The 25,960-nt window shown below is 29.2% G+C and overlaps 3 protein-coding genes across 3 annotated transcripts; 1 reads left to right on the forward strand and 2 right to left on the reverse strand.

The window, feature by feature from the left end:
* Positions 1-3,425: 3,425 nt before the first annotated feature.
* On the reverse strand, positions 3,426-5,857 carry LOC108485498 (uncharacterized). Its single transcript, XM_017789349.2, has 6 exons — positions 5,341-5,857; positions 4,987-5,259; positions 4,549-4,706; positions 4,316-4,421; positions 4,106-4,231; positions 3,426-3,951 (listed from the first exon to the last, which is right to left on the reverse strand). The coding sequence occupies exons 1-6, from the start codon at positions 5,530-5,532 to the stop codon at positions 3,823-3,825; spliced, it is 984 nt and encodes a 327-aa protein (XP_017644838.1). The 5' UTR covers positions 5,533-5,857; the 3' UTR covers positions 3,426-3,822.
* Positions 5,858-11,695: 5,838 nt separating this feature from the next.
* Positions 11,696-12,897, forward strand: LOC108485876 (putative clathrin assembly protein At4g40080). Its single transcript, XM_017789723.2, has one exon. The coding sequence runs from the start codon at positions 11,764-11,766 to the stop codon at positions 12,763-12,765; it is 1,002 nt and encodes a 333-aa protein (XP_017645212.1). The 5' UTR covers positions 11,696-11,763; the 3' UTR covers positions 12,766-12,897.
* A 5,178-nt stretch (positions 12,898-18,075) lies between these two features.
* On the reverse strand, positions 18,076-24,686 carry LOC108484542 (protein DETOXIFICATION 27-like). Its single transcript, XM_017788362.2, has 8 exons — positions 24,249-24,686; positions 23,603-24,144; positions 23,422-23,508; positions 22,560-22,616; positions 20,348-20,586; positions 19,229-19,347; positions 18,529-18,618; positions 18,076-18,446 (listed from the first exon to the last, which is right to left on the reverse strand). Exons 1-8 carry the CDS (start codon positions 24,549-24,551, stop codon positions 18,405-18,407), a joined length of 1,479 nt encoding a protein of 492 aa, XP_017643851.1. The 5' UTR covers positions 24,552-24,686; the 3' UTR covers positions 18,076-18,404.
* Positions 24,687-25,960: the final 1,274 nt, after the last annotated feature.

The raw sequence follows: 25,960 nt of genomic DNA on the forward strand, positions 1-25,960 counted from the left end.
CTTATATATGCGAAGATAAACACATGTGAGCTCTCTAAAGAGATAAACATTTGACTATGAAATGTGCTCATTTCTCATAAGCACGGATTGAAACAATAATCACATGCTTAAAGAACAAAATAAACTACCAACACATCACATCTTATGATTGTTTCATCTTTATTTTTTTTATTGCTGTTCACTCAAATGATAGATGAGTTTTTTTTCTTTCTTTTTGAACTACTCTAGATTATGATCATGCCTCGTCTTTTTGACACAATATTTAGAACTACACATAGTACCTCTCTAACCCATAAATCGAAGCATAATACGCTTCAGCGCACTTGAATCCACATCTTCTTGCATTGATAACAATACCCATGTCAATCGAGCTAAGACAAAATCTACAATAATAGATGAGTTAAATAATGGATAAGTAAGGTAACTTTAATGGGTGGCTATGTACTTTTTGCTACCAAGCCAGATCATAAGGAATTAATTGTGCATTCCATATCAATTAAAGGAACTCCATAATCTCCATTGATATACTTTTAGACATTATAATGGTGGATTGTTAGTGAAGAAAAAGCATGGGAATTCCTTTTATCTTGTTTTCTTCTTGATTATTTTATAAACAAGTCAGTAGTTGCCATCATGAAGATTTGCCACCATTAATATTCTGTTAGAGGTTACTTTCAAAAACAGATGAAAAAAGGTCGTACATATATATATATATATATTCACCCATCTATCTAAAAACAGAGATGTTTGGTAATGCAAAACAGAGTGGAACAGTCAATATAACATGCTTGAAGAGTACTCAAACAAGATGTGATCTTTTTTATCTAGGAAACTCTCTCTTGTACACAAAAGCTGGCATCCAACAAACAACCCTTAGAAGGGCTTTTTTTTTGTCATTGACTACATGTTATCTTAGACTTCGAAAGAACGGAAAAAAACCCTAAAATAGGAAGAAAAGTTTTGAAGCTTAGGTTTCAATTAGGCAATTTAGGTTGTGGGAAAACAATGAGGACTTTAAAAGTCTATTGCCTTGCAAAAGGAATCAAATGGGGGAGATGATTAGCTAATGATTAATATTGATAATCTTTTCTGAATATAATTGGTTCAGTTGTTTGAGTAATCGTTAGAATTTCAAAAAACTTTAGGTTTCAAGTTTTATTAACAATTTTATTTGATGGGTGATTTATAAATACCACTTTCGATCCTCTATAAGACCAGTAACATACCTTGATCTTGTATCCTTTTTTATGGAAAAAGAATTGTTGATACCTTTGATGTTTTTGTTTTGAAAAGGTTAAAATATGTTGTTAGTCACTATATTTGTATAGAATTTGAGATTTAATATTTGTACTTTAAAAGTTAAAAATCCAATCCTTCTACTTTTTTCAATTTAAAATCCCTAGTCCAATTGTTATTGTTGTTGGTAGTTTATGTCAAAATTTGTAAACTTATATTTATTTTCTAGTAATCATTGTCACGTTGTATAAGGACAACCTAACCGATATTTCAAATTGACAAAATTTGACAGAAAATACTTACAGATTTGAAATTTTAATTTTTTAAGTATAGAGCTAAATCTCAAACTTTATAAAGTAAAAGTACTAATAGCATATTTTAACCTTTTGAAAAAACTGAAACACAGAACAAAATGGGAAAGGACTTAGCTTACAAGTGTTGTCTTTGAAGTTGTCCAAAAATGGATTTGGTGAATCAGATTTTGATACAAACCTCCCACCTAACATGAGACTAAAAGTCTCCATGGCCATGATTTAAGTAACTCTCAAGTGATGTAAAAACCAAAATGGCCTCTCTTCATTCCCCTATTTACCCCAAGTAAAGAAGCCACTAAAATCATACAAAAGGCATATAAATCATATGCTCTTTTTAAGGAAGATGGGTTTGGTTTGGTTAGTTGAGTTATTGGGGTCAATTGGTTTAGGCAAACTACCCTTAGGCAATGCCACTCTAGCTTGCCTAGGCCTGGTCAATTGTTCAAGTACTGATTTGGTCACATATGAATTAAACATAAAGTGCATATACATCCCAAATTAGGTTCAAGTTTTAAATTAATGGGTAAACTTAAAATGTTTGGTTAAATCCTTATTTGTCAATTAAGTCGTTAATTTTAATGTTAAATTTTATTTTTTAATTCATAAAGTTTTTACTTTTAAGTTCTTGAGATCTAAAATTGAGTCTCATCATACATAATTACGAGTATAAATTTTCGTCTCATTTTATGCATATATATGTATAGATTTTAGTTTATTTTTTTATTCGGTCTTGTTATTACTAATTTTGCATAAAGTATTAAAAAAACCCTTGAATATTTGGATGGTTTCACCAATCACACCCTTTTGTGGACCACCTATCCCAACCTTTTTCTCGTAAGCTTAAGATTCCTTTTGCTCTTCACTTAGGTGCAATCTTCTTGCCTTCATCCCTTTTAGGCTAATGGGACCTCAGCCCCACCAAGGCGGCCAACCACCGCCACCAAAGAAGAAAGCCCATATAATATTTTTCCAGAAAAAATGCTACATGTAATAATGAGGTAATGAAAATAAATATCATTCTAATCCTTTAAAATATCAAGATAATGATAAAATTAAGTTGTTATTGATTTCTTTGACAGCTCGCTTTTTCTTCATAATTTTATATTTTTTTCTTTTTCTCGTAAATTATAATAACAGAGTGAAATCTGAATAGAAATTAATGCGTCTTTTGAAATAGTTATTCATCTATATCGAAATTTTAATACAATTTGCATACATTTCATTTTAAATCAGATAAATTGCTAACATGCCATTTTATTAGATTAAAGAATAAAAAAAATTATTTTCATCTAAGTTAAAAATATTTACGAAAAGAGTTTTCTATTTCCTCGAGAAATCCATTTTTAAAAAGTCTAAATGAACTTATTTAAATTTATTTATTTATTTTTAACCTAATAAAATGTCATTTCAACAATTTATACATGATCTAAAGGAAAACTAAACCACATAGATAACAAGATTAATAAAATGTAAAAATTAAACCTAAAAATTTAATTTATACAAATGCGCCAAATTAAAATCAATTTATAATATTGCAAATTTTATCAAGCTCATGTATAGTTTTAATATTTATCCCGATTAAAAACATTTGATAAAATTTTAGGGCAATTTTGCACCTTTTCAAACAACGAACTACAGTGTGTAACAGCGAGCAGAAAATGTACAAATGATAACAACTAGAATAGTGTATATAGTTTAACTCTTCTTCTTGTTGGCATCTCGAAAGCAACTTTAGCACACAACAAATGTGAGAATAGTGGTCCATTTTTAAATCCCAGAATTTTTACAAGGCCCAAAATGCAGTCAGTGTGAACCCACAAAAACAACAGTTTTTAATGTGAAAAGAAAGGATTAGAATTGAGCCTATAAAAGAGCTAATCACCCAACAAAACAAAGCTAAAAATCTCTGAAAAATTAGAGTAGTTAAGTAATGTGCTAAATTCACACAAATTAATCAGAGACTGCCAAAACAATATGCATCTAACAATCAATTTTAGAATTGCTAAAATTTCTCTCTACAGCACTAGCTTGAGCTATTATCCATTCTATGATATCAGATTAGTCAGGCCTAAAGAAAAGCAGAAGATGACAGAGTTACTTACACCTTTTATAAAAAAAGGGGGAGGAGGGATTTCCTTCCGGTGCTTGGGAGCTATCTCTCACAACTACAAACACCTCAGCTTCAGAAAAGCTATATGTAAATCTACTTCTAACATAATCATTGTTGCAAAGAGAATAGATCCTATCTTGCACGAGATTTAAGTATTCACTTCTAAATTCTTAAGTCAGGGAAGTTATGCCGCAAGGGTGAGAGAGGCTTCCTTGCTGAATCCGGATCAGTGAAATCAATCTTCTTCTCAATTGGACTGCATATCTTGGGACTTGATTTTCGCTTGTTTGTCTGCGAGAGAGTCAGGCAAATAATAGCACTAAATCAATGAATTTGTGTTTATGGACTAAACACATGCAGGAAGTGCACTTAGTCTTTACATGTGAGAACAAGCACTCGTGCAAGACAAAACAGATACAGAGAATCCAACATATTCCCTCCTCACCTTCGTAGATGCACTACCAGAATGCTTCCCATCAGAACCATGGAGGTTCTTTTCTTTGTGGTATTGCCTCAATAATCTTTTGTTCGCTTCATCCAATATGTTGTTTTCTTCAAACAGAACTTTGACCTACAGGGATAAAAATATCTTTTTTATGACAAGGAATATGCAAATTTCAACGAGCATGCAGTGTTTGAAGTTCTTGGTTATTACCTCATCTTCAGCTTTACAAAGGTTCATTCTGAGATGTTCTTTGTCTTTCTCAAGGGTCTTTACTTCCGCAGCCAGTGACAAAATTTTTCGAGTTGAAGGCCTCAACCTGCAAAACAAAACAAGCCAAAAATTTGATTCAGAAATATGTGAGTAGTCTAGCAGTGAAGAAAGCACATATATCTCCATTAATCAACAAAGTTGCAGATGAAAGAAATAAAAGAAGAAAACGTCACCTATTCCACATTTTAAGCATCTTTTGACATGCTTCAAGTGAATTATTTGCCTCCAAGAATGCTCGTCCACACATAACTTCATCTTTAGAAATCAACGTTGATAGAACCGACTCAAGCAAATTCTCTTCCAAAGCAGTGCCCTCAGAAGATGAATCAATCTTCAAGGAATGTATATATGCTTATCAGTAACTTCAGAGGTATCATAGTACTAAACAGAACTATATATGATGGCGGGTTTTCTAATCAAATCATATAACATTAAAAACTGAAAACAATCTACTTAAAGCAGTTCCATTGTGTTCAAGTTATGTCATCTAATGGTTTTCTCATGCATGCTCAACTAAGTTCAAATGTTTAACTAAGGATCCTCAAGTCAGCAATATCAACAATTGAAAACAAAGTAAAAGTTAATTAATTAAAGGAAAGTTTTTAATTTACCCCTTGGTTCTCATAATGGTGCTTGTAGAACCTTAATTCTTCAGTTAATTTCCTCAATTCTTCTTCCAATTCATGAGCCCTAATCTCAGATTTCTTTGCCCTCTCATCCGCTTCATTCCCAAAATCCATCAACGCTTCCCTATCACGATCATAGAGCGAACACTCTCTTTCCCATTTGTTACACTGAGTCAACAGATTCGCACACTCCGCCGCAAGCTTCTGATTCTCCTCCACGAATTTCTTCAACGCCACCGCATTCATATTCGCTTCCGCCTTAAAAAAATTCAATAAAAAATGTCAATAATTCCACATTTAAATAAATCGAAAATAATACTCAAAACTGAGTTAACGAACCTTTGAGCGCTCGATGATTTGATCTTTCTCCTTCAATTTTGAGAGAAGGAATAAGCACTGGTCACGGAGTCGACGCTGGGCTTCTTCGGTGGAGCGGAGCTTTAGTTGCAAAGATTGAGTGGAGATTTCAAGACCTAAGGAATCTTCAATTGTTTCTTTAATGTAATCATCAACTTCTTGAGGAATATCCATGTCTTCCACAATTACTCCAAAAAAAAAAATTGATTCTTGAATAATCGTAGACCTAAAAAGACCTTAAAAAAATTTCTTTAAAAAAAAGTTTTCTTTCGGAGGAAAAAAAATGTAGAATGAAAATGAAAGGAAAAAAAAAAGTTGGGAAATTAGGGATATTTAGGAAATGGAATTAGGGTTTTCTTTTTTCTGCAAGGGAAGACAAGAGAGGGAGGAATTTTCTCTCTTTTTCTTGGATTTTTTTTCTTTTTGCTGGGATTTTTTTCTTGGTGAGGAAGTTTCAAATTGAAAGAAAAATAGCCGTTAGAGTGCGATTTCGAGGATCAGATCTAAAAATTTATAATGTGGTCCCACACTTATACCTGGCAATATTTTTTTTCCTTTGTAATATTTTTGGATAAACTACCTCCAAGATTTAAATTATAATAACTTTACGATTTGGTTAATTAACTTTAAAATATTACAAAATAATTATTAAATTATTTAAAAGTTTTTATTTAAGTCATTGGGATGTTAAAATTGATTATGTATGGCCTTCTCTATTCGCATCGCCTGCACTAATCTCTAACAATGACCGTCAGAATAATTTAGATTTAAAATATATTCTTCTACTCCTCAATGGATACTAATCTACCGTACCGACTATCGAATCGTTGCATGGAACTACTAGTCAAATTTAAAAATTTAAAAAAAAAACTTAACTGTCCAATGACTTAAATAAATAAAAACTTTTGAATAGTTCAATAACTTAAATGAAAACTTTTAAATAGTTCAGTGACCATTTTATAAATTTTTAAAGTTGAATAAACAAAATGTAAATATACTGATAATTTAATGACATTGGGTATAATTTATTCAATATTTTTTCCTTTCACTTCAATGTGACATACTTATTCATGCAACAAATGGTACATTCTAAATTGAATTTATATAGTCAATTTTATAAAATTAAAATAAAAGTAATTATATATACACTAAAATAAATAAGAATATTTTTGGCGTTTTTAAAATATATATTAGAATTTTATATAATTATTAATAAGATTCATTCTATTTTACATTTTAAATTTTTTTAATTTTTTATAAAAAAATACCGACATCATCGTTCATCACATGATAACTTTTGGTGATTTCTTTCAGTCATGTAAATATAGCTAACAATCAAACTAAGTAACTAACAATTTTCATTAATAAAAGAGGTCAATTGATTTTTTTTCATTAATGACTCAATTTGATACAATTTTTTTTATAGAAACTCATTTGAATTTTATTTTTTTTAAACGAGGACTTTTGTTTAATTTTTAAACCATTTCGGAAATAAGAATAACTGAAAAAATGGAGCTTAGAATTGTAACCGATACTTTGCCAGAACTAGCCACGCCATCATCACCTCACTTTCAATCTCGCTGATTACAACATCGCTCACAAATGACGCCTCGCCAACCATAACTCTAGCTGGCGCATGCATGCTTCACACATGAAACAACTCTAACTTATCTTGCCAAAGATTGGTGTTGAGTTTTTCCTTTGCATGGAGCACACGTAGAGCTTACTTGGGCTTTTACTAAAGTCATACCAATTCCATTAAAATTTTATTTAATAAATAAATTTCAAGAAATTATTATATTTTTCATCAAATTTCGAGACTCGAGAGGGTAAGTGAATATTTTTCTACCAAACCTCACACATTAAATACTTTTCCAAATACTATTCCAAAATAAAAATCTTTTAAAACTTAAATATGAATTATAATAAATCAATTTTTTAAAATATTAATCTCGTATTCTTATCATATCTGTTTTTTTTTATATAATGCTAAAATTATCCATAACCTCTCTTTAACCCTTAAATAGGAGAATAACGTGTTTCAGCGCACTCAAACTCATATCTTCTTTTACTGACAACAATGTCAATCAAGCTAAGACGCTCAATCGGCATCAAAGATTTAATTTTAAGTGGATAAATTTATACTTTTTGAAGCAAAATGAATTTAGAGTTAAAATAGAATAATTAAGATGAATTATACAAAATTTATACTACCATAGAATTCTAAAATGATTCTTAAATTCTAAATCACTCTAGTTATATCTTTAAACTATCGATATTATATTAATCAGGTCCTTTCATTATTAAAATCGTTGATTTAACTATTAAATATTACATTAAATCTTATGTGACATAGTTTCAAACTGATATAATATTTTCTCTTTTTCTCTTTCTTTTTTTTATATTGATACTTGATTATTAGTAGACTCCTTTCTCCTTTTTCTTTTTACAGAGATCTTTCATAAACCCTAAACTTTGTATCCTATTAGCCTTTAAATCTATTTTCTACGTATATATGTGTGCACGCAACAGCCATTAGTGTCCACCTTAAGGGTAGCAACGACTGAAATAGACTAGGGTTCCAAAAACCCTAGTTTGCAAAATAAAAATGACATGGGCTTGGGCCATGAAAAATTGGACTAGAAGACATTTGGACTCTTCATTTAAAAAAAGTGGGCTACAAATTTAAAATTGGGCTCAAATTTGAAAAAGGAATTAGGCCGAAAGTGTATTTGAGCCCAATTAAGCTACTATTTCAAAACTGATTCGAGCCTTACAATCTAATATGGATTTTTCAAAAATATTTGGGCTTAATACAAAAACTGATTTGAGCTTTTAGCTGTTAAATAACTTTGATTGAAACTAATTTTCTTTTAATTTTTATTTTAAACAGAAATTTATTTATTTTTAATTAAATTATTCAAAAGCCAACATAAATGGATATCCAAATATCCACCCATGTCAAAATTTTAAAAATTGATTAGAAAAATTTAAAATTAGTTTTAACTTAATTAAAACCAAAAGTGATTTAGAAACAATTCAGAATTTATTTTAATTGAAATAAACCAACATCCAATTTAATTTAATTGATTTTTTAAAAAAATTTAAGCAAGAAAAATCAATTTAATTGATTTCATTTTAAATTAAAGCCTCGCTAAAATTTTATTAATAAATTCAAGTTCATTGCAACATAGTTAGCGTACTTTTTTTTTTGTCAAAATATTACACCCTTAATTTTAATTAAATTAAATTAAATTAGCAGTGTAAACACTTAGACTTTAACTTTTAAATTCAAAAATTAAAAGGACTAAATTATTAAAAATAAAAGTAAAGGAATGAAACTTTAAATACACGAAGAATATAGGGACTTAAAGCAGAATTTAATTTTATCTTAAATATGTTTATTTCTTATAGTTTTAATCACATGTATAAAAGGGAATGATATTGAGATTCAACACACGCAATCACAATATTCATGATAAGACTCAAAACAAACATTTGACTTCCAATAATGTTCTAAAACTTCTAAATGAATGATATTTTTCCCTAATCATTATCCTAAAGCTAAATTTGCTTAATGAAAAAGTTTTCGATTTATCCGAATTTTTTATATAATTTTGTTAATTTTTTTATAAGATTCGATTAGATAATCAATTTTATTGTTTGTTTGTGGTTGTAATTGATTCTCTGATTCTTACTTAAAAAAGTTAAATGTGATTATAGGTCCAATTATTTTATTAGAATTTTGAATATTCAAATCATTTAAATTAATTTAAAATATTTTCAAATATATAGGATAAAATACTAGTATGTGAAAAAATTCAACAAAAGAAATATTTCATAGGATGGATTAATTTCTTCGAAAATAAATAAAAGTTTATTAGAAAAAAAACATTTTTGTTGACCAAATTCTAGTAAAAAATAATTTAAGATTTTAATAAAAATTTAATAAGGGCTTAGTTTAAATATTGAGATTTTGACAATTTTGATGGCTTAATATCACTTATGTAAATCATGTGATGTATAGGTTTTATCTAAATTTATTTAGATAAGGTTATAATTATTTAAATATGTATTGTTTATATTTGTAATTGAAAATAATATTTGTAATCATTAAAAAATGTCATTTTAGTTTGTTGGTTTATTTTTTAGGCTCGAGCCTAATTTGACTTGAAAAATAGCCTTAAAAATTTGTCAAAGTCTGACCTGGATAAAAAATATTAAACCCAAGCTTGGCCCGCTTGTATTACTTTTTTTAGATTATTTTTTTATAAAAATATATAATACATCAAATAAACTAAAACATTAAGATAAATGTTTCCCAACAAATTGAAAATACATATATATAAAAAAAAGTCTTTATACTTAAATAACACTAACATGGTTGCAACTTAACAAACAAATGCCTTTAAAATAATAGAAAAATTAACAATAAAATAAGAATTATACAATATTTAAACAATAACAACAAAATAGCAGCAATATCATAGTGAAATGATAGCAAAACAACAACATAACAATAGTAAACAACAGCAAAAAGCAGTAAAATTTTTTTGTCAAATTCGGGTCGGTCCAAAAAGTCTTGCCTAAAGCCCAATTTATTTTCTAAATGAGCCTTATTTTTTTTTCCAAACCCATTGTTTGGACATATATTTTACTCAAATCCTCCTACTTTTCAAGTAGGCCTTTAAGCCTGGACGAGTGGCCCACCCCATGATCAAGTTTAGAGTCAACTGAATACTAACTCAATAATGAAATTACTAAAGTACCATCTCATATACAATTAAGTTGTATTTTTATAAGGATAATTTTATCTTTTATATAGTATATCATTGAAGATTTGAACTCAAAACATTATGCATGATAGTCAATTAACTTTATCGTTATAACCAAAACATCAATTTAATTTTTATGTAAAGTTTTAATAAATATATTTGTTATGAATTTTTTTTCACCCACATTGTGAACGTGTCATAAATCTAGTTTTTTCTCCCCACATTTTTTGAACTCTCCGCAACCCCTCCTGATTTATTAACTAATCAAATTAGAAGAAGAATATACATCTTAAACCCATACACTCCAAAAAATTACAATAAAATGACATCGATAAAATTAAAATTCAATCAACAACCTTTTAATCTAATGACAAAAAATATTAAATTATAGATATGAGCGCTTGAGTCCAATCCCGAACAATGTCAACTTGAGAATTTACGTCTTTAATCATAGACTTGGTCCTAATTGATATAGTAATTACTAGAACACACGTTTTAAGGGAAATTTCTTCTTTTATTCTCCACAATTAATTAATTATATTATATGGAATGTCATTTTCTAACACGGCCATCTCTATTACTAGTCAAATTTCTCAAAATAATCCCCGTAGCAAAAAAAAAAAAAAAAACGTGGGAAGTTGACGAAATAAACCCCCTACTTTTGTAATTTAATTAATTAATTAATTAACTTTTCAAAGAAAATTTATTTTAGCAATAAACTATCAAAATAGTCACTTTTATTTTCCTCAAATTATATTTTAGTCACTTATATTTGAAATGTTATGTTTTATTCAGTCACGTTAACATGTTGTAACATTTTAGTCACTGAATCATTAATTGTTGTTAATGGTGTAACGATAAGCTGGCATAACTCGTTAAATCATCATTTCAAGCAAAATTTTTAGGTTAAATTATATAATTGGTCCCCACATTCTTTTCGTTTTGAGCAATTTATGTTTTTTTTTCTTTTATGCTCTTTTAAATTTCCTTTTTTGAAACGATGATTTAACGTTCACGTCAACTTACCGTTACATTGTTAACGACAATTAATTCTTAGTAACTAAAATGTTACAACACGATAACGTAAGTGACTAAAATGTAACATTTCAAACATAAATGACTAAAATGTAACCCAAGAGAAACAAAAGTGACTATTTTAGTAGTTTACCCTTATTTTAATTAATCATATATTTTACCGGTTAAATTAAAATATGTTGTTATTCTTTGTACTTAAAAAAGTTAAAAAATAAGTCTTTCTATTATTTTGATTTAAAAAACTCAATCCTATTATTAAAATCGTAAATATTTTCTATCAAAATTTGTCGATTTGAAATTTTAATTAAGCTTCCACATATGACGTGGCATATGATTAATAGAAAATAAAGATGTTAAATTGATAGATTTAATTTTTAAATTGAAAAAAAATAAGAGGATTGAATTTTTAATTTTTAAAGTACATGGATCAAATTGAAAATTCTATACAAGTACAGGGTCTACCAGCAGATTTTAACTCTTTTTCTTTTGCCGTGTCTTTTTGAAGTATTTATAGCTTGTCGTAAGAAATCGACATGAACTGTGTTCTTTTCCTTTCTTCTTCCTTCAACTCTGTATATTTTCAAGTGTTGTTTCAATGGGGTATCACAAAAGGCTTAGAATCGTCTCCGGAATTTTAAAAGACAAGGGTTCATTTGTCAAAACAACTTTATCAACGAAGCGCCACAAAGCTTCCACTCGTCGCGTCATTCTACGAGCCACCACCCACGGCTCCTCTGTTCCCCCATCAGATCACCGAATCGCAGCCGTTATAGGCCTTGGTCATGGCTCACGTTTCACAGCATGCACTTGTATACAAGCCGTCATGGACCGTCTACACCGCACCAAAGATTCATCGGTCGCTCTCAAATGTCTCTACACAATCCATAACATAATAAACAAAGGTTCCTTCATCTTGAAAGATCAGCTCGCGGTTTACCCTTCTTCCGGTGGCCGGAATTTTCTCAACTTATCGACGTTCCGAGACGGTTCCGATTCAGAGACATGCGACATGTCGGCATGGGTCCGATGGTACGCCGGAATCTTGGAACAAAATATGATGGTCTCGAGGATCTTGGGTTATCACCTTAACTCACCACGATCCAAGAACGAAATCATAGGGTTTTTGAACTCGGATTTACTAAAGGAACTTGATGTTCTTGTTAATTTTGCCGATCATTTGGGTAATGTACCGGCCGATTCACTTTATCTTCAACGGAAGAGCTTGGTACACGAGATTGTGAGATTGGTTAGCGAAGATTATAGATCAGTACAACGTGAAATCTTCGTCCGAGTCACGGAACTCGGAGCGAGGATGGCGAGTTTGAGTTGGAGTGAGTGTACTGAGTTCCTGAGTTGTATAAACAGGTTCGAGGGTTGCAAGGACAGGATAGCTGTGTTGTTGGTGAACAGGAACAGGAACGATGATTTGTGGGGTTTGATAAAGGAGACGAACGCGAACCTTGTGGCGGCGATTGAAAAGAAGGAGAATAAAGGGAAAATGGTGGTGGTTGCAACGGCGGACAATGAGTCGAACAATTTGACTCGGTTTAGCCAGTTGTTTCGGTTGGCGCCTAGTGGGCGGTGGGTTGAGTTTTGACCGAGTCACTTCCTAAACTGTTTTTAGCCGTTGTTTGTAACTTTCTCTTTGAATGGTGTACATAATCATTTGAGGTTCTTTTAATTATTGTAAAGTTCTTTTTAATATCCACGTGGCCTTCCAGTTTATGAATATTCTTTTCTTACAATTAATATATTTTTGAAAATTAATATTTTCTAATAATATCATTTTAGGGTTTCAACTTGAGTGATTACAATGTTGATAAAAATATTTACTATCAGGGATGGAATAAAAAATTTAGATAGTGGGATCAATTTTTTAAAATTAAAATGTTTATAATAATCATATAAATTAATGCTTAATTTTTTTATCTTATTGTTCTTCTCCGACCACTAGTAAACTTTCTTTTAAAATAGTTTTCTGTTCTTACTCACGAAGCTAGCATACAATTAGTAATTTTATTTACACAAATAACAATCATTTAAGTATTTTTGATGACATGATAATACAATATATTAATTTTCACAATAATCACACAATAAATAACAAATTCTAAATAAAATTGTTAATTTTAATTAATATTCAAGAAATTAAAGATTATTAATACAATCGATCCCAGTTTATTTAAGGGTTTTATTAATCAACATTTAAAATTATTACCAAATTACAATATTATAAATATTATACAAAATCAATATCCTAAAATCATTTAATAAATAAAAAATTTAAATCTTGCATAAAATTTTTAATCTATCACAAGAAAAGCTACACTCTTAATTTTTAGGATTTAATCAATAAAGCTTGAAAAGAAAAAATAGTTGTTACCAAATTAGAAATACCAACTTGAAAGTAATCGAAAAATTGAATACCTATTTTTAAAAAATTCTAAAGAAAATACGAGAAAACAAGAGAAATTCGAGAGAAAAGTAATGTTTTGAATGAAAATTAAAGAATTACTAATGAAGAAAATTTAATTTATTTTTATATAAAATTTTTTTATAAAATAATTACTTTTAAAATTTTTGACAAGCATTTTCAATTTTGTGGGATGAATGTATCAATTATATAATTTTTATAAGTATTTTTAGGAAATATAATATTTTTCTTTGTGGGGTCAATTACAATGGGCTATTCGACTCCGCCATAGTCTATTATTACAGTTTTGACGTAGTTATTTGAATTAGATTAGATTAGTTGGTTAGATAAGAAATCGATTACGATATCAATTTGAAAAATAATTTTGAATCAATTAGATTGGGAATTAATATGAATTGGCTAAACTGGCAGTTAAATCAATTTTTTTTATTTTAATAATTTTTTAATAAAACTAGTTTTGATTTAAAACACATTGAGTTTTGCATTTGTAATTAATTCCAAGGTTGTGGGATTCAACGAATAGACTAGTTGAACCTAGAATTGGCTAATACACCTGTCTAGAGAAAAATGTTGAACTAGTTGACTAAAAAATTAGCACGGATCGATTGAATCAGGTCAAAAATACATTTGAATTGACAATTGTTTTAGATTTTTTTTCCGTTTACTAACATGGATTTAAGAATTAGAAGTATATAATATATATTAGAAAAGTAAAAAAAATAGTTTTTCAAATTCAAAATTATTTCAAGAATTTCAAACTCATTACTAAATAGACATATACAAATATTTAGATTAGAGAAATTATCATGAACGTAAAACATTTAAGAGAAGGCGATATGCTATGGGGAATTTATTGCACAGAAAGTTATGGGGAATTTATTGCACAGAAAGTTTTCTAATTGGAGAATTCTTCATTTTTGTCTTAGAAATAAGATCGATATTTAGTCCTAGGTCGATACTAGTACTAAAAGTAGTAAAAATATTAAGATTGTAGTTAATAATTATCAAATAATTGATAAAATGAACCCCTTTTTATTTCATAATTTATCAAAAAAAAAAAAACAACCCATCCAATAAAAAGGGAAAACATTTTGATTGGATGAGACTGAATGAAGAAATACTAAATTGTCTTATATCGAATCTAGAACTTTAGTTCTTCCCAGAATTTGTGCTGCCATATAATGCATATAAGGTTAAACCACGGATCATATGAATAAAATTACGATTCTAAACAATTTATTACTCAATTTATTCTAATTTTAAAAAGCAAATCCAAATTTTTGAATGAGTAAAATTTTGAATTTAAATTTTGTAAATTGAAAATGATATTGATGGAATTTACTACTTGTAGAAGCCCAAATTGCCCGGGCCCAATTATATGAAAACCCAACCAAACCTCTAAACCCACTAAAACCCTTAACCCATGACCCATTTACATCTACCCAAACCCAATTCAAAAGCCCATTAAGCCCCCAAAAAAACCTAACCCAAAAAAAAAACAAAGAAAAAAAAGAAAAGAAAAACTTACCCCAAAAAACCTAACCCCAAAAAAAAAGAAGAAAAAGAAAAACCTAACAAAAAAGATAAAAAAACCTAGCCACCTAACCACTTTCCCACTTGCCCCATTTTTCCTCCCATTGTCTACCACCACCACCTACAAAATAGAAAAAAAAAAAAGAAAATCATGTAAAAGATGGCTATAAAAAGCCATTCAAAAATCATGTAAAAAGGAAGAAGGGAGGATTTTACAAAGATTGAAGAAGAAAAAAAACACAAAAATCCCTTCAAATTTTGAACACAAAAGAAACATCAATAAAAAGGTTGCATTTTTTTCTTTTTTCCTCTTCTTTCGAATCTTTTTTCTTTCTTTTTTTGTGTTGTTTTTTTTTCTTTCTTTATATATACATATATTGTTAAAAAAATTATTTACCTTTTCCGCCGTAGGCGGTGGCGACGATGGTCGATGACGGCGGCGGCCGACGATCGACCGGTGACCGGCCCCCCTTGGCCGGATTCAATGTTACTTTGAACTTGCAATTTTGAAAATTAAGACAATACTTGTTTAATAAGATACCAATTTTGGGCGTCGCGAGGTGCTAATACCTTCCTCTGGCAGAATCGACTCGAACCCAACTTTACTTTGGCTTTTGACGAGACCTAAATTCGGCCTTTATTTTTGTGCAAGAATAAGTTTTCTTTTCTAAAAGGATGATTTATTAGGTGTCCGGTCACACTGAAAAAAGATCGGTGGCGACTCCTTTATTAATAAAATCGAAAGTTAGTTTTCAAATGTTTAATAAATCACCACAATTAGCGACCGAAAGAGAATTTTTTTTACGTCGCTACACTACTTATTTAAAAATTTAATTTGAATTAATTTCAAATTTAATAGAAAATCATGCAATTATGGGATGCTAAATAAGTGGAGATATTATAAAGGCTTGATGTTGTGAAGTGCTGGCTCATCAAATTGCGGAGATGACGGTCGATATGTCCAACTATGATTCCCTAAAATCCCTCAAAAGGTGTGATTGGTGGTCCTTACTGCTAAGACCCTTTCCAGTTTTGAGCTCATCTTATTGTTGGGCATTAGCCTGCATGGTCTTGGTGTTCGTTCTCATATTTATTTTATTCTCTTTTTAATGGTAATTTGTTTATGGTTAAAATTGCCACAGGTCCCTAAACTCTTCACAAAATCAGAATTTAATCTTTGTATTTTTATTTTTAGGATTTTAGTCTCTTTACTTTTCAAGTTTCAAAATGCAGATCCAATTGTTAATATGGAGTCATGTCTCGCATTTTTCGGGCCAAACAGTGTGTCACGACGAGAAAAGAGCCTTCCTTCTTACAAAGCGACGCCCCCCTCACGACGTGGCAACATGTTCCTCAATTTTTTTGGCTTTCTTCTCTCAATTAAACTCTATTTTAGTTTCCCACTTAAACTCTAATTAACTTAGAGATATTCTAGTTATACATGCTACGAATTTCAGCCTATAAATAAGCCTTAGTTACTCTAGATTTAACATAACAACAATATTGAGATCGAGAGAATTCTTTCTTTTTTGTTTTAAAGGGTTTTAATTTCGGGGGTTCGGGTTTTTCTTTTTGATTCTTTTTATCTTTTGTACTCTCCTTTATTATAGTGAAATCTCCTTTTGCCTGTGATTTTTTATCCTCATTTGACGAGTTTTTCTACATAAAATTTGCGTGTTCAATCTTGTCGATTTTATTTTATTTACTTATTCGTTGCATACACAGGTTATTTCCCTACTGTTAATAATATTATTTTTTTGTTAGATTTGTTAGTGTGACATTTTAAAATAAAAAAAAAATACTCACATTGTAGCAACGTAACTAAAAATTAACATTATAATGAACTTAAATTTAACGAAATAATTTTAATAAGGTTAACAGTTAAACCTAAATTTTAAAATATGAAAAATAAAAGAACTCATTTCCTAAAAAAATAAATAAACTAAATTTTAAATTTATAAAAAATACAGTAACGACATATTTTAACATTTTATTTATTTTAATCTTACTAAAAAAACAATACTTACATTGTATTGTATACAGCTAGAGTGGTTAGCAATTAATTGTTTGAGTTCATTTGTCCTTTTTTCTACCTTGTTTTCATCTCTTTAATTTATACTCATGTCTCTGAATCCCTAAGTACTCTTATAGTTTTTAATTGGGTAAATTGCAATAGAGGTAACTTAATTAGTAATTACTAGTACATTTTCTATTTTACGGTTAAATTCTACTATTACCTCTTGTACTTTGCAAAAGTTATAGATTTAGTCCACATACTTTAATTTAATCAAGTTTAGTCTTCGTACTTTTTGAATTGGATAGTTTTAGTTCCCATAGTTTTTAAATTTTAAAATTTTAGTCCTAGCCCAAATGGTAGTAGCTAAGTACGTTTGGTTAAATTCAATCATCAGTTCTATAGTATGCGTATAGTGGTAGATTTAGTCTATATTCTCTGATTGGATGTTTTAATTTCCAACATCATGTCTAAAATGGATATTTTAACTTTCAACCACCGTTTTTTTTTACGGCAATACTAAATACTTGAAATTAACAAACCACACTTTTTTACGGCTCTTTTCAGAAGCACTTCTTCTAACCCGAGATTTTTAAAAGCAATTCTTAATCACAACAACAATATCAAATTGGAAGTCTTAAACTAAGCTTTTCAAAAGTACTTCTTTATAACAATTTTCAAAAGCAATAAAAAATTAGCGCATATTGATATTTTGTTACTTTTAAAACTATAAAATCTCTAGAATCAACGCTCTAATGGTTGGGTGCAGTGGTAAGTCACATTACATTTTCAAGGGAAAACGCATGTTTAAACCTTGGAGGACGATATTTTTTAGAGGGACAACCCCTAACCCCGAACATGGACTATACAACATACATGAAGAATTAAAAAAAAAAAAAAAGAAGCCAGACCCATGCAAAGTAGAAGAGCCCAATTGTAATAATTTGGTCCAATAAATCCAGAAGAATTTTCAAACCCAATCAGAAACAACTCCAATGGCAGATACGCCATAGTTGGCTGAATCAATGGTTGAAGTTGCTGGCATCAATGGCGAAAAATCAAAGTGTTTGGAGTTAGAAAACAGGTGAACACTACATTTTTGCTTATGATATTTAAACAGGGATGGAAGACATTAAACATTATTTTGAAACAATTAACAGATTTTTATTGGGAGTGACAGTTTAAGGTGTCCCAAAATGGGCAAAATTCATTGGCCATTTAGTAGATCCCTTGATTATGGGTTGCTGTGGTTTGATCACTTCGCCCACCTTCTAACTCTCTGCTTAGCCTTTTCAGCCTGTAAACAAAGTGATAAATGAGACAATGTAGCTGTCTTTAAATGAACCATAATCAATGTTTGAATGTATGATGCTTCTAACCTCCTTTTTCCAATCTCTTCGAATTGTGAATATAGCCAAAATCACTGTCTGAATAGCTGTTCCTCCAAAGATCATCCCACCCCAAATTCCCTGGTTTTACCATTACAAAATGTTGTCAATTCTGATCCACACTCAAAAACATGAATCAAATAAACTCTAAACCTGTACTCAATCTTGATACCAACTCATATACACCTATCAGTTTTGATGCCAACTCTAAACCCCATAGTTGATCTAATTTAATTTGATCATAAAAAGTTAACAATTCACATCCATTTTTAAATTAACAAGAACTTCAAATAATTCAAAACTTGAAATGACTTGAACAAGTAATTTGTACCCAAAGTGACAAGAATCCTAAATGATCTAAACTCGTAATAGCTCAACATAAACCCAAAGCGACTCAAACCAAAACAAACCTTAATCTAAAATTATTCAGTTTAAAATTAATATGAACCTAAAGTTAACCCGAACAAGTAATTTAAATTTAAATTGATAATAACTTAAAATGGTCTAAACCCATGATGACTTTACCCAAAAAAAACCAAAATTATAAATCAAAATAATCCTAACTCAAAATGATCTAAACTCTAAAATAACTCAAATCCAATCTATAGGGTGTTATAAATGGTAAAAAAAGAAAGAAAGAGATTTTAAGTCGAATTGTCATTAGAACTCGGAAGGGTTAAGAGGGCCTTACCGAGACACCCAACTTGAAAACCCATCCCATCAAAATCCCAAGCGGGAGTCCAATAATATAATAGCAACCCAAGTTTATGTAAGCCACCGTTGCTTGCCACCCTGATCCAATTGCCACTCCTACAATTTACAACAACTTAAAAATTATTATCTGATTGAGTCTTAACTCAATTAGTATGAATATTATTATTAATACAGGAGGACGTGAGTTTTAATGTGCTGAAGCACATTATCCTCCTATTTATAGATTGAAGAGGGGCTATGAGTAGTTCTAAGCATTGTGTCAAAGAGAGTAAATATGATCAATATATATTTCTATTGTTAAAAATTGATGTGGTTGACAAAGAGAGTTACACATAGTACAAAGATTAGTTTTCAACAATAAAAATGTATGAAATTTTTAACAAAAAGATAAGTTTACTCTTTCATCTAACATACAAATATTATTTTGTCTATTTTTTTAGTAGAACGAATAAAATGCAATCAACTCTTAGTACAAAGACCTTATGATCAGGGGCGAAGTCAGGGAGGGCTGACATGGGCCCCTGCCCCTCTTAAAATGTAAATTTACTCTTTTGGCCCTTAAATTTTTTAAAAAATTTTAAATTAGTAAAGGTAAAATTATACTTTAGCCCCTCCTAAAATTATAAAAATTCGATTTAATCATTTACAAATTATAAAGATATAAACTATAAAAAATAAAAATTTTATCCGCCCCTAAAAATTTGTTCTGCCCCTGCTTATGATACTTTTACCTTTATATGCCCTTACAGTATGAATTTTTTTTTTTGCATAAACAACTGTAAATGTCGTTCAATTATGTTTTTTTCTCTTTTTTTTTGTCATTTAATTATGAAAAGTTACAAAATTATCATTCAAGTATTAGTAATTGTTTTGTCACCTAACTATTTAATTTTATCTTTTACTCACAACTGGCTAATCGTAAAAATAAAAATACCAAAAAATTAAAAATAATTGAGTGAGCATTTTATAACTTTTTATAATTAGATGACTAATTACTAATAATTGGATAATTAATTTCTATTTTTTCATATTTGAGTGAAAAAGAAAACACAGAAATAAATTACTAGTAACGTAAATTATCCCGTTTTCCTTTTACCTGATAAGACTGGCTGAACACTGTTGAGTAGAATGGTGACGCCTAACAGGTAAGACAGCTTATCAACTTCTTCAAGGACATCATTGCTGGATGTGAATATCAATGCCACTTTATCACGAAGTACCAACACTATTATACAGAAGAATACTCCAACGATTGTCGATTGCACGATTGACACCTTTGTAGCAAATTTCGCCCCTTTCCAATTGCCTGCTCCTAGCTCATTTGCCACCCTTACTCTGTCAACATCCGTCACCAATTTTTACTCCTTTTTTTATTATTTAAAAATAGGTTAATTAATTTACATAAGTACATATTTATGAGTCAAGTTATTCGTTTAAGTTTGAAGGATCACTCGAATTTTATAAGAGTTTAGACAAAAATATTAGACTCGAAAAATAGACTTGGGTAAAAAATTAGACTTATTTAAAATATGGGTCAATCTCAAGTTTAAACATTCAAGACCCAAATTTGGCCCGACCCATTTTTAAGTTTATCATACTTTATATTATGTAATTTAGAACACATTTTTAAAAAATAAACCTATAGTAAATATATAATACTACTCTAATATAAACAATAAAATAATGTTAAGATGACTATATAAAACTTTCAATAAATAAAAGGATATATAATTTTTTTATTAAATATTAAAATAATATAATATAAATAATTTTTAAAAAAATTAAAAATAATATGGGCAGTCCTAAAATAAATTTGGATTAGTCTTTTGCAAATATGAACAGATTTGGTTTAATTTTGGGCTTGGGCAAGCATAAAGTATGTTGATATTAAGCTTATGCTCAACTTGAATACGACTCAACCCAGCCCATGAGCACTTCTAATTAGATCAAAAAATAAATTAATTTTTTTATTAAAAATTTCTTCCAATTTTATTGTTAAAACTTTATCTCTATACATCATCATGAGATAAATGTAGCATACCACATATTATTATTTAATTATTCCGTCGATTATGCCAGTTTTCAATAGTACAAATTGATAAAAATTTAATAAAAATTTAAATTACTCTTTAATCTGATTTATAGAAACTAATTTTTTATTATTTTATTTCTAACTTTTATGTTGATATATTTGTGGATATATGCCTTTCAATTTATGAACTCATATGTGGCACTTCAACTATAAAATAAGTACATTTTGAAAAATGAAAACCAAGTGACCCTTCTTCAATCTTCTATCTTATTCTTTTCAAATAATTTGGACAAAACAATTTTGCTTTTGCTATATTTCTTTAGGATATTTTACTCAAAAAATTAATATTTATAAAATGACTTTTAAAATATTCACTAAAATGACTTGAAATGAATAATAAAATTAAATTATGGGAAATAGATGGTTGACACCACCTTTTTTATTAAAAAATAATTTTAGAATTTTAAACACTAGATGACCGATACCATGTATTTTTTCAAAAAAAATTGGGTGTTGGCACACTGATCGCCGGCACCCCTTTATCTGATTAAAAAAATATTTTTTTTTACAGAAGTGGTGCTGGCAAACAAAGGGCCAAAATCACCAACAAAAAAAATTTAGAAATATTACAACATAACCCTCCTTGAGAATTTTCATGATTGAATTTTTCAATCATATTTTATAAAATATGTAGTTCAATATATTTTAAATTAATTTTAAATTTAATAATAATGTGAGTGATGCAATAATAATTAAAAAATATGATGCAATATTCTCAATTTTTGTTGTTGGTGATTTTGGCCCTTTGTTGGCCGGCACCACTTTCTTAAAAAATATTTTTTAATGAGATAAAGGGTTGCCGGCTATCAGTGTGCCAACAGCCCAAATTTATTTTTTTGAAAAAAATACATGGTACCAATCATCTAGTGTCTAAAACTCTAAAATTATTTTTTAATAGAAAAAAGTAGTGCTGATCATTTATTTTCCATAACTTAATTTTACTGTTTATTTTAAGATATTTTGGTGAATATTTTTGAATTAATCTCATTTTATAAATATTAATTTTTAGTGAAATGAATAAAAAACCTAGAGAAATATAGCAAAAACAAAATTGCTTTTAAAAGAATAAGATAGAAGATTGAAGAAGGATCACTCGGTTTTCATTTTTCAAAATGTACTTATTTTATAGTTGAAGTGCCACATACAAGTTCAAATGGGTCAACATTTTGGCCTCTTTACTCAATTCAATAATAAAAAACAGATTTTGAGTCCTTACCCAGTAGCAGCCAGGAAAGCCAGAGGAATCATAAGCTCCCAACCATTGATACTCATACTGTCAAAATTTACCAACGGGAAATAATGTCAAGACCCCAAATCCAATTCACGAAAAACCAAGAAAAATTATGAAACAATAGACACATAATGAAATTAGTATATTTGTCGAATTTGATTCGTTTTTTCATTTTAATCACCTAAATATTAAAATATCTATTAAAGGTTAATAATACATATCACGTTATGTTCGCATTTTTATTTTAGTTACTCAATTTTAAGTTTCTTTCATTTTGATCACTTAAAAATATCGTTTTAAAGTATTGATTGAGGTAAAAAATTAAAGATTAAAGTGAAAAAAGGTAAAAACTAAAATAATACACTAAAATTGGATAACCAACTAAATAATTTATCCTAAAAAACTAATAGTCCATAAAATTAGTAAGAGTACTCATTAAAATTAACCAGCATTAAAGTTTTAAAATCTATTAACAAGTTTATTTGATGTGTGATTTATAAATACCACATGCAGTAATTTTTTAATGCATAAATAATATATAAATAAAATTTGAATATCAAAATATTATACTTTAAAATTATTTACTAAAATAACATGTTTTGAATAGCCTCCCAGTAAATTTAAGAATAAATTGTCATTACTCATGACGATTTAAAATTCCGAAGTGGTAGAAATCATCTTGAATGACTGTAATTTGATCGAAAAAATTTAAAAATTATTCAAAAACCTAAATTATTATTGAAAAGTAATACCTTGGTAGCATATTATACGATGGATGACTTCCTACCTAAAGTTATATATATTTATTTATTATATACTTATAAAAGTACGAGGAAAAATGACGTACCAAACGGATAAGGCATCCACAGCCAAAGTTGCATTTGACAAGTATCCAGTCATCAATATCAGAATCCGATAGTACCAAGTTTCCAAGCTGCAATTCCGATTGAAATTAAATACCAACAAATTATAAGATGATATATATACATACACACATATTTATATATGTATATGTTGTTTTGATGTACCATAGCATGACTCCAGAGGAAGCAGAGAGTTTAAGAAACTCCCATAAGCCATTAAATGCTTCCATCGAGTACCCGGTCCATGACAAAGGACAGCCACCAAGGACAGTGTAGCTATAAAGCCCCAAAGACCCAACCCACCACGAAATATCCAACGCCAACGAAGCACCAATCACACCCCAATCCAACACGTTTACGAACACCCAACTCGTCAACACATTCACCCCTAAAGCACCAAACGAGGCATAGGCTAACACCAGAGTCTTCGACTGGCTTTGCAAGAACCTTTGTAATGGGAACTGAAACGCAAAGTTAAAGTGCAAAGGTATCATCCAAATCGCCGCCACCCCCGACATCTCCGCCACATCGTCCGGCTGTCCTAATAGCTTTAAAACGGGGGTAGCAAATACGTAAAAGGGTAACAACAAGAAACAACAAAGGAGTAAAACGATCCATGATCTTTGCATGTAAATGCCTAACATGTCGTATTGTTTAGCACCAAAAGCTTGTCCACAAAGGGTTTCTAAAGCACTCGCCATCCCTAGCTATAGTAAAATGAAAAAAAAAAAAAAAAACCTAATGTTAAGAGACAAATATGGTAGAAAAACTAATGGAACAAAAAAGAAAGTTTGATCTAATGAAAATTTACTAGGAAGCCAAAGTTGAAGCCAACGATGACCGTATTGGCTATTGAAATAGCAGCAAGTTCAACATCACCAAGGTGACCAGCAAAAGCTTGGGTTATAATGTTCATGGAGTAACCAGCAACACGACTGATGATTGAAGGTCCTACGATGACCCATAGCTTCTTTGTTTCGATCCATAGCCTTGTACTTAAGTCCTTTCCTTCTTCACCATCTTCATCTCTCAATATAGTTGCTTCATCATTTGAACTTGGTTCTGTTAGTAAAGGTTGATGGTATTCGTCACTGTTCCTATGGGTATCATCCATTGGAGAGGCAAAAATAAAATAATAGACTATGGACTATCTTAGATTTGCTTGAGAGAATGGTAGATGGATATACTTAAGGTAATATATGAATGGTAGCAGTGTTGGACACATATACGGCACCCTTAGATTACATATATATATTTTTTTGGGGGTTAGAAGGTTACACACATTTATTCATTATACCAAACTTAGGAAATAAATAAAAGGAAACATATTTATAAATAAATAAAAGGAAACACGAAAAACAAACATGTAAAGTTTTTTCTAAAAGAACAATAGTAAATAACAATTAATTATAAAAATGAGTTGGAGAAAAATTATTTACGAAAATAGATTATTTGCTCATGTGCAAATAAGTATTGTCTGACATACTAATGACACCATCTAATTTTTCGATCAATCATCAACCAATTATTACAATTTTTTTAAAAAATTGTTTATTGGTGTCACAATTGTATCAGGCGACACCAATATATATTTATATAAAAGAAAAAGAAAATTTTAAGTGAATGCTGCTAATGTGTTAAGAAGCATCCTTTTGAATTAAAAAAAAATTCTACCATGAAAAAAATCACCATAAAAATGACAAGTGTCAAATTTTTTTAAGTCAAAAGGGTGGTGCTGGTGGCACCATTTAAAACATATTTTATTGTGTATACTTGTGAAAAACAAATATTTAAAAAATATATACGAGTATTGCCTACGCGATATTAATATTTTTTTTAAAAATCGATTAATGATTGGTCAAAAAGTTTAGTGATGTTATCGATATATCAATCAAAATCTATATGCATTGTAAAAATAATTATTTTTGTAAATAATTTTACTCTAACATATTTTTGTTATTAATTATTTTTAATAATATTTTGTAAAAATGCAGAAAACATAGAGAGTGATATATTAGTATTGTTTCAAGAAAAAAAAAGTAAATTTGTAATCTTTTGTATTTATACTTTTACCTTCTTATTTGTATATTTTATATAAAATAAAAAGGAAAATTGTTATTAAAAAATAAAATCTAAAATATAAGTATATATGCCATTTTTACTTTTACTTTTTCACCCATGTGCCAAAATCATTATATATGGAAACTTTGGTCAATTCAGGCCAGTTTTAAGCCGACCCATCAGGTAATATGTAAAGTTGAGTGGGACTGAACTTCCAAAGTGTGAATCCGAAGTCTTAGGGTGAGCTTTTAATCTCCAGCGATGAGTTTTATTTTATTATTTTAATTTAATTTAAAAATTTAAATTGATTCAGGTAAAATAAGATTTGAGCGAATCTTATTTAAATTAAATTAAAAATTAAATATGTCAAATTAAAATTTTGTTATGGTATATTGTATAACTAATTTCATGTTTAAATACATAAATTTAAAATCATATATATTGAAATTTTTTCAAAGAAAA

The sequence above is a fragment of the Gossypium arboreum genome, chromosome 6 (assembly GCF_025698485.1).
Source record: "Gossypium arboreum isolate Shixiya-1 chromosome 6, ASM2569848v2, whole genome shotgun sequence".
Classification (NCBI taxonomy): Eukaryota; Viridiplantae; Streptophyta; class Magnoliopsida; order Malvales; family Malvaceae; genus Gossypium; species Gossypium arboreum.